Source organism: Orbicella franksi, chromosome 9 (genome assembly GCF_964199315.1).
Source record: "Orbicella franksi chromosome 9, jaOrbFran1.1, whole genome shotgun sequence".
NCBI classification, from domain to species: domain Eukaryota; kingdom Metazoa; phylum Cnidaria; class Anthozoa; order Scleractinia; family Merulinidae; genus Orbicella; species Orbicella franksi.
This window is the reverse complement of record NC_138153.1, coordinates 16,670,424-16,680,564: the sequence shown is the minus strand read 5'-3', so window position 1 is coordinate 16,680,564 and position 10,141 is coordinate 16,670,424. Positions and strand designations below refer to the sequence as shown.

General features: G+C 41.7%; 1 protein-coding gene across 1 annotated transcript in view; it reads left to right on the top strand.

The window, feature by feature from the left end:
* LOC145498627 (F-box only protein 8-like) overlaps positions 1-9,030 on the top strand; it is a 15,340-nt gene extending 6,310 nt beyond the window's left edge. Inside the window, exons 2-7 of the mRNA XM_081478527.1 lie at positions 212-263; positions 5,016-5,090; positions 5,682-5,800; positions 6,918-6,986; positions 7,356-7,471; positions 8,050-9,030. Coding sequence (XP_081334653.1) covers positions 212-263; positions 5,016-5,090; positions 5,682-5,800; positions 6,918-6,986; positions 7,356-7,471; positions 8,050-8,312 — 694 coding nt within the window. The 3' untranslated portion in view covers positions 8,313-9,030. The remainder of the gene's footprint in view (positions 1-211; positions 264-5,015; positions 5,091-5,681; positions 5,801-6,917; positions 6,987-7,355; positions 7,472-8,049) is intronic.
* The last annotated feature ends 1,111 nt before the right edge of the window (positions 9,031-10,141 follow it).

Sequence of the window (10,141 nt, the reverse complement as noted above, 5' to 3'; positions counted from 1 at the left end):
ACGGTGTCCTTTGGTCGCACTAAGTGTGACCGAAGTGTCGTGTCGGACTTAAAGACGGTGCGAACAACCTTTTCTTCGACATTAATTTGCGGTAATTTTTAATTTTTTTTTATATATTGCATACATGTATGAGGTTATAGTACATGCAACCAGTTAGAACAACCCAGAAGGCTAAGCTCATCACTAATCTTTTTTCACCCTTCCATTTCAGCCTTTCAAAAGCAACTTGGGGTTATGCTTCAGCTTACCACAGGAAACGTCAGGTAAGCAATGTGCTGAAATTTAAGTGCAGCTGGGGGCTTAATTAGCTTATGTGCCACTTTGGAACAAAGAGGATTATATAAACAGTAGCCTCCATTTAGCGCTGAAATATGCTTGGATGTTTGTCCACAGACATTATCTGCTCCGAAAAACAAACAGTTTTCCAAGAGTGTAGCTCGAGGGAAACTGTTAGCTTTGAGGAACAGATAATGTTGTAGGACAAATGTCCGGGCATATTTTCATGCCAAATGGAGGCTGTTGTGTTTATTATCCTTCAAACGTTTTTTGTAGCGCGCGTGAGTTTAAAAATTCGGTAATATCACTTGGATATTCCTTAGTTTTAGCTGAGGAATATTCAGTCATGTGATGTGTTTAAAACAATCATGCACAAGCGAAAATATTTGATGGATTATAAGTATGCATATGTGTGGTGGTAGTAAAAGAATACTGTCATAGGAGAAATGATAGCATCCTACATCAGAAATAAATTCTTACAGCAGCAATTATGGGCAACCCTAAAATATGGAATTGGAAATCCGGAACCGGAATCTGGATTCCGGAATCCAGATATTACATGTATGAATGTCGATAGGAATAATTCACTCCAGCAATGTTTAGTAAATAAATATACTTACTTACTTACTTAATCCTCTTCGTTCCTAAGTGGAACATAGGTCCTCAACTAGCGCACGCCACCTAACCCTATTTTGTGCAGTGCCTTTTGCCTCATTCCACGTAACATGCTTCGCCGCCAACTCTGCCATTCTCGTGCGCCTCCAGCTGTTTTGGGGTCTCCCTCTCTTTCGCTTCCCCTGTGGGTTCCACTCTAGTGCCCTCTTGACTACGTGTCCATCTGGTTTCCTCAGTGTGTGGCCGATCCAGCCCCAAGCTCTCTGTCTTATCTCTTCCTCTATCGGTCGTTGCCCTGTTTGACTCCAAAGGTCCTTGTTGCTGATTTTTCTAGGCCACCAAATCCGCAAGATGTTCCTCAGGCTCTTATTGATAAACACTTGCAACTTCTGCTCCAATCCCTTGGTCAGCCTCCAAGTTTCAGAACCATACAAGAGCACCGCCTTCACATTTGTCCCAAAGACTCTCAGCTTGGTCTTGGTTGTTAGTGCCGTGGATCGCCATATTGGTCTCAGCATCGCAAATTCCTGTCTTGCCTTTCCAATTCGTGCCTGAATGTCCTCGTCAGTGCCTCCCTTCTTGCTTACAATGCTCCCAAGGTATGTGAAATCATCCACTTCCTCAACCCACTTCCCAGCTACCGACACAACATCACGTTTGGTACCAATACGCATCAGCTTTGTCTTGGTGGCATTGATCTTCAGGCCTACCTTCGCACTTTGTACCTCCAAGGCTCGTGTCTTATCCCTCATATCCTGTATTCTGTGCGACAGTAGGGCCAGATCATCGGCAAAGTCAAGATCTTCTAATGATGTCGTAAAGGTCCACTGAATACCTCTTTTCCTGTCAAAGGCTGTCCTCGTCACCCAATCCAGGGCGACCAGAAACAGCAAGGGAGATAGCAGGCAGCCTTGTCTTACCCCCGTCCTCATATCCAATGGTTGAGTCTTCTGTCCATTGTGTACCACCTGTGCGGAGAAATCCTCATAGAGAACTCTGATGATGGTGACTATCTTGTCAGGCAACCCGTAGTGCCGCAACAACCTCCACAAAACATCTCTACTGATACTATCGAAGGCCTTCTCAAAATCGATAAAGTTGATGTACAAGGAGGACTGCCACTCGATACTCTGTTCTATAATAATCCGCAGTGTTGCTATTTGATCCGTGCAGCTTCGACCTGCTCGAAAGCCCGCCTGTTCCTCTCTCAGCTTTTCGTCCAATGCAATCTTGATGCGCTCCAGGATCACTCTGCAAAACACCTTACTTGCCATGTTCAGCAACATAATGCCACGCCAGTTTTTACAGTAGCTCAAATCACCTTTCTTGGGCAGCTTGATTAGCAGACCTTTTCTCCACTCCTCTGGTATCTTCTCCTCATTCCATATCCTGTTGCAGAGGCCCAGGAGAACCTCCTCTGATGTGTCCCCTCCCGCCTTAATTGCCTCAGGTGGAATATTGTCACATCCTGCAGCCTTCCCGTTTTTTAACTTCTTTATAGCATTCTTGATTTCAATACGTGTAACGTGACCTGTCCTGATGTTAAGCTCGTCATTTGGCTCCACCTCTGGCGGGTTGATCGGCTCCTCATGGTTAAGCACTGTTTGAAAGTGCTCCCTCCACCGGTGCATCTCCTCCTCTGCTGTCCTGAGCAACACGCCTGCCTCATTTCTCACTGGCTTACAAGTATTCTGGATCCTCCCACTTAGCTTTCTAGTGATCTCGTACAAAGTCCTTGCATCACCTCTCTTTCCAGCCTCCTCAGCTCTCTCAGCTTCTGCTTCCACATACACCCTCTTGTCTCTCCTACACCTCCTCTTCACCTCCCTATTTAACTCTTGATATCTTTTACTTGCCTCTCTCTTCTGGTTTCTTGTTCTGGCCATGTTTATGGTGTTTTTTGCCACCTTTCGCTGCTCGATTAACTCCCAAGTCTCCTTGCTGATCCACTCCTTCCTGTTTGCCTTTGCCCTACCCAGCACCTGCTCGCAGGTCTCCACATAACCTTGTTCAATCTGCCTCCATTCATCATCCACTGACAGTTCCTCCTCCTCCATCAACTGCTGCAGACCCTCAAATCTGTTATGCAGTGCTAGCTTGAATGCGTTCCTAACCTCCAGATCTTTCAGCTTGCTGACCTCAAAACGCACTCGGCCACTATCCCCCTTTCTCACTTTGGCAATCCTTAGCCTGACTTTTGCCATCAGCAGGTGGTGGTCTGACCCAACGTCTGCTCCACGCATCGCGCGGACGTCCTGCAGTGAGCTCCTCCATCTCTTGCTAAATGCCAGGTGGTCGATCTGATTCACAATACCACCATCAGGAGACCTCCATGTCCGCTTGTGACACTCCTTATAGGGGAACAGCGTTCCACCGATTACCAGTTCATTTGCCGGACAAAAGTCCGCCCATCTCTCACCATTTTCATTCATCTCAGCTCTTGCTCCATGTTTACCCATCACCTCCTCTCTGCCTGTGTTATCCATTCCCATCTTAGCATTCATATCTCCCATGACGATCTTCACATCTCTACATGGCACCTGCTCCAAAACCATCTGTAGCTGGTCGTAGAAATCATCCTTCACCTCCTCCGTTGCCTCATTTGTTGGGGCATAGCATTGCAAGATGGTAACCTTCTGCCACCTCGAGTTGAACCGGGCTCTGATTATCCTCTCAGACACTGGCTCCCATTCCAGCAGACATTGTGCAGCTTCTTTGGACAGAATAAAGCCAACTCCTCTCTCGTGATTTTCACCTTCACCCATTCCTGAGTATAGCACAGTTTCGCCTGTAGCTACCCTCAACTTCCCACAAGAGTTCCATCTCATTTCACTTACTCCTAGAATACTAATACCATACCTCTGCATCTCCTTGATCACCTGTGCGCACTTACCAGTCTCAAACATTGTCCTAACATTCCATTGCCCGATCTTCACACGCGCTTTTGGCGACAGCAATTTCGTCGGCGGTTTATGCGTCATTCGCTGCTTCGCACGTTGTTCCAACCGGGTGTTAACATCTTTTACCCCTGCTTCCCGATAGGGTGCAGTGGTAGTTCTAGCTTCGGTTTCTGTAATAAATAGCATTTTCTGGGAGCGGGTTATCAGCCCGCCGCCCAACCCCCAACCTGGAGGACCAGGGGCTGTTCTTCGTCTGGCCTCTACCCTTCGACCAATCCGGCATGGTTAGACCTGCCAGGGAGCAAAGTCCCTGCCGGCACAGCTCTCCGGGTCATGGAGACACACAAGCTTCACCACCACGGCAAGGTGTCAGCCCAAGGTGAAGAGTAAATAAATATAGGGAAAAATTATTTTGTCGTTACTTATTTTCTTGGCCTTAGTTCAGCCTCAAATTGTAATTGTTAAAGAATTATTGACTAGTTCTGAACAACCCTTAGCTATACATCTGGCCTGGTTGCTCAAAAGCTGGATAAAGCTATACATTGGGTAAATCACTATGCAGTCAGGGTTAGTGATTTTTTGAGTGGATAGAGTTACCCATAGCCTGCGAGCAGGCTCTAGTATCTGTCTCTATAAGTGTCTGAGCAGTCTCTAGAGTCTAGTGTGTTTTTGCGTTGGCATGTGAGCAAGTGCCTTCTTGCAGCTTCGCAATTCACGCCCCCAGCCCAAACACGAGAGCCTGCTCACTAGCACGTAGGCTAAGTTATTCATCTTTTGTTCAACCTGGCCCTGGTGAGAGCATGGTTTTTGTCTAGATCAAACTGCTCTGAGAAGACTAGTGAGTAGCACAATAGCAACAAGCTATTGCAGTGAGTTTCTGGCCGTCATTTAGCATCTTTTAACAACATGTGGTCTGATCCGTTCACAAGCGAGAAGCAGACAGAGTTTGAAGCAGACGGAGTTTGAGGTCTTTTTTATTTGGCCCCTTATTTTTTACAGGCAAAAGCTATGCAAAATAGTTTTTGCATATTTGAAGAACTTGTTTTCTTTGATTTGTAGATTCCACATTCCGGATTCTGGATTCTGGATTCCGGATTCCAGGCTTTAGGGTTACCCAGTAGTTGTAGTCAAGTCCGCAGGTCGAAAGATAATGTTTTTATTTCACAATGAATTGTGATTGATCTTCCTCAATAGTAAATTTTGGGGGTATTACTTTTCATCTAGGGAAAGATTTCCTTCAAGGAGCTTTATATGTTGTTGGATGAAGGGACTTGTCTTTTCAATTTTGACCCTCACCAGGTTAGTGTTCGTAATAAGAGTTTTGTTTTCAGTTTATACATATAATGTTACTCATAATTAACTTGTTCATGAAAGGTCTTCATTGTGTTGCTGTGTAAGCAAGATGCTACAGTACATGTATTTATTGATCAGTGGAAATGTTTCACAGTCTGACCACATCAACCAACAAAATTCTGCACACACTTGCAAATGAACCTATGGATGTTAATGCTAAATCTCTCTCTAAATCTCTCAAAGAGATGCGGTTGTGAACATTTTTATTGTATAAACACTCAAATGCTATTGGTTTACATTGTTGTCTCACAGTTTTCAGTATTTGCAGGCATCTTTTTTTGTTGGATTAATAGGTGGCTGATTTTGTAGTCTTTTCTAAAGTTACAAACCTGGGTCAATTTGCAAAGAATATGTTTCCAACGGTGGTCTTCACTGGAGTAGTCATAATGTACATAAAATTAACTGCTATTTTAATAGTTATCGTGCACTATCAATCAAGGCATGTTATATAATATTACTTACTAAATGTATATACGGTACGCATATTAAACAAAGCAAGAGAATGACATGTAACCAGTATTTCTTTGTTTATTTCAGGGAATAATTTATTTAGTGAGACACAATGTGTTGGAGGACTCTGTTTTAGAAATAGCAAAGTTTATTAACTGTACCGGAGCACTTTATGGAAAGTCAGTTAGAGAATATCTCAACACAAGGTAGGGACTAGGCAGGGGGGAGGGGGATACTCTTGCATGTACATATAGCTGCAGGGCCAAGGGGTTTGTTTCAGAGGGAGGGGGAACCAATTAAGTAAGCATGTGAGTGAAATGCTTGTACAGATGTCTGAGGCATCTCCCCAGCTTGAGGCTGAAGGCTTTCTTGGCTAACCCCCCCCCCCCCCCCCACCTCCTTCCTTCTTTCCAGCCCCACCTGTTTCATGCTTCCCGAGTTCCTGAGTTCCTGTGTCAAATTTGGATAAGCTTACACACTTTGTTTTAGCGATATAGTTAGGTGCTATGCTTTGTAGCTGGTAAGCAAGTTGTTTAAAGGAGCTCAGTCTTGGTTTGCACATATTGAAAAGTTTAGCCTCAATTTTTCAAATTCGTCATTTGCAATCTGTGTTAATCTTCTCCATCCTTAGCCATCCTTGTTCTTTTATGGTTTATCATTATCTTTTTGGTGTTTTTCTATCTTATTAAACTGTTATTTTCAGGTTTCTTAACACTTAAAGGTAATTTTGAATGTGGCCAAAATAACTCAAAATACTGTGACTGAGCCCCTTTAATATTCTTTTGCGGTCAAAATGGGCTGAGCATGCAAAAAATGAATTTATGGAAATTTGATGTTAGTTTTATTTCATTTTCTTACTCTTGGAAGGGAAAATTAATATTGAAGAAAAGAATGAAATCAAATTTCCTTTCAGTGATGAATTTATTACTTTGCAGGGGTTTCATTAGTTAACATTTTGAACTGAACTTCTTTATAAGGAAAACACCCCTTTAGATGGTCAAACCGAAAACCAGAAACCTGAAACTCCTGACTTTGTTATTGCTACAGAGTGTTCCTGCAGCAGAACTGTGAGCTGACTTGATCCTTTTAAAGATACCTTTTTTGATACAGTGGAACCCCATTAATACGGTCACCAATGGGCCACAAAAATCCAGCTTTATTAGAGGGGTGGCCGTATTAAAGGGGTTCGTTAAATAAGAAAATAACTGACTGAGCTTTTTTTTGGGGGGGGGGGGGGGGCAGACTAAAGTGGCCGTAATAACGAAGTGGGCTTCTTGCTATTGCTATTATCTTATAATCTCATCTGATTTGCCTTCTTGGTAGGAGAGATGTTCTACAGGAAATTGTCAATATGCAGAATTATAAAGGAATGTTTCTGCCTGTGGCTCTAAGGTTTGTGTACATACATGTATGAAATAATTGTTGCAGGTTTGTCTATGTCTGGTTTCCTCTGAATCCTGACTGCATTTAGAGCTGTGCATTAGTCCAATCAACTCTTTCTAAAAGATTGTAATTCTTCCAACTCATTTTCATTTTCCATCTTATTTTGTTTGCCAGTTTATTTTGCTAAACTCTATAATTATCATAAAGTTGGTATTTTATTCTGGGACGTAAAAAATAGCACCAAGTAAGCAAGGTACTGCTCAATAACATTTGTATGAAATTACTGCTTCACAGTCGTATGTACTTCAGGTTGCTTGAAATTTACTCTGGTTGATTTACCTTAGCTTACATAAACAAATGTTTTCCTGTCCGTTTCAGGCAGTTTTTTGAGCGAGTTTATCCCCCAGAACAAAGAGGGGAATTCTTAGACACCCTTTTGAACAAGTTTTCAATTCGGTTTTGTGATACAAATCCTTCTGCATCCTTTACTCCAGGTAAGTCTTTTTGTCACCATTTGCATTGTTCCCCCTAAACGTGGAATGTCTGTTTTTATTTCAAATGTCCTCGTGCTATTCTAGTGTGTGTTTCGCTATCTGCCTCTCCCTGTCTGTCTGCCCATACATCTGTCTTTCTGTATCTGTCTGTCCTGTCACTGGCTTTCTTTCTCTCTGATGAACTGAGTGACTTACCAGTCACGCTTGTAACAGACTGTCTGTGTCTGCTTTTGTTTGTTTGTTTGTCTGTCTGTCTGTCTTGTCACTGACTGTCTGTTAGACAATGTTCTGACATATTGTAAGGTCAATAAGGGCCGTAACCCACAACACCTGCTACACCTGAGTATGTTCGATGGGCCCTTGATGTTGGGTGTGAACTTGCCTGTGAACTTGCCTGAGAAATTGCCTGTAGTTGAAAAAAATTCACCCAAAAGGTAACAAGTTTGTTATGGGTATGAAAATCAAAGCTACAGTCGACTTTAAACTTAATGATAGCCTTGACAAGAAACTAGTTGCTAATTAGTTTTAAAGCACCATGCAGGAGTAACAACATTGTGTTCTTGTCTTTTCCTTTTTAGAGAGTGTGTTTATTCTATGCCACTCTTTGATTCTTCTCAGTGTGGATCTCAGCAGTCCACATGTGAAAAACAAAATGTCAAAGAGAGAGTTTGTCAAGAACCTGCGTGGGCTCATCCAAGGGCCTGGGACGACTGAGTATCTCGGAGATCTCTACGATAACGTGTACTTAGAAGGACACATTGCCTTAAGGGCTGAGAAATGCAAGCAGAAAACGGCCTTTCCTTTTGAGAGGCCTTATGGCAAGATATTTTTACACATGTAACGAGATGTTTCAAGCATTTTTAGGCAATCTTATTTTCAATTCATAAGAAATCCACTGCAATGATCGGCTGGAAAAAATGTAATTTTGAGGTTCCCCAAATACTGTTTTGCCAGCAGAATTTCCCCTGTTTTGGAAAGGTTTATGAAACAAGCGCAGCAGGACAATTGTTTTTCTAGATTGACAAGGTATTAGATGAGAACTGAATCCAAATATGATTAGATCACGAGTAACCTCTTTAGTTTTGTTTTGTTTTGTTTTTGTTTTTCCTTACTTTGTACTTTATCATGACAATTCGTTTACGTTATTTATTTGATGCTAGGACTTTTTCTTGTGACGCTTAAATTAAGACTCTTTTTGGTTTTTGAAACAAAAGATTACCCGAGTGTGGCCAATTCACTTTTGTGAAAATTTAAAATTGTCAGTAATTCAATTATTTACACCGAAAGGTTCCTAGTACAGCAATTAATGAGTAATTTATTTTTCAGAGATACCTAATACAAATGGGTTTTCCAATCTAAAGTAAAAAGACACAAGTAGTGGGAGTTAACTGAGCCTGCGATGTTTTTTTTAAAGCTTTTGCTAAGCAGGGAACGTGACGTATTCTTATCATGTGATTATTTTCGGACTATTTGTTACTGTAAGCCCCTTTTTAATTGGATAGTAAAAATCGGAAACGCTGCATGCTTAAAGGCAGATTTGCTTAACAAAAAAAACTCATTTTGCCTTATTAGCATTCGACTTTGTGTAGTGAAGACATAACGCTTCATACGAATTGACTGGAAACATTTAATAAGCTTGTAAAACTCAGTAATTGGTGAAATTTTGTAGCTCTTTGAGCGTAACATTGAAAGAGATATTTGCTTAAAACGTAACCTCAAAGGTACACGCTATCTGCGTGAATATTTAAAAAGATTGTCTGAATTGTAAATTTGTACTCAAGTTGTTAAACAATTTATGTAATTTGAAGATGAAAAATATAGGCAGGGTCTTGTTTTAAGGACACCCCAGAAAAGATAGACAAAGTGGTAATATTTACAAGTGTAACAGCACCATTAGCAGGGCCGTAGACAGTGTGAGGCAAACCGAGGCACTTCCCTCAGTCATTTTTTTTTTTCGTTTTTTGCTGTTTCTCTTTTAAAGGGGGAGAGTAAAACACTAGCAAATACGTAGGAAGAGAATTTAACCATAAACATTAACTCGTCGCGTTTTTCTTTCTGGATACGGCCCCGGTTAGGTTGTAGGTAGTTTGTAATATTCGTCTGGTTAGTGACACAAAAGGTTTATTTGGTTGGATAATCCAGATGTGGAACTGTCATTGTGATTTTTTTATTATTTCAATGTGTAATATGATAGATGTGACACCGTCTTTCCCTCCAATTGTAAATATTACTGGCAAACTGTTGTTGAATATTCCTTTTTTTAATATGATGTGTACGACAACGTTTTACATTAAAAGCTCGAAATCTTCTGTACAGCAAGATTTTTGTGTCTCTTACTGTCGCTGTTGTGTTGTTCCGTGGGATCTCTTGTCCGCCTACGCAAGCTTTCCGATTATTGTTAGTACCACGGTCCCACTCTCTCAAACAGCATGTGCTACAGATTGATTCAGGTTGTTTTCGGTTTCTGATTGGTTGTTATACACGTAATTAGCTCGTGATTAGAGGCTACTTGTCACGAGCGACACGGGTAAGGATAAATTTCCTACGGCTGTGATTTAGGAAGATGATCGTTTCACAGCCATTTAGCCGTTTCTTAGGTGGGGAAAATTGCATTGGTCCTCTAAAGAATTGAATGGTATGATAGTAGCAAACCCTTTTAATGGGATCTTA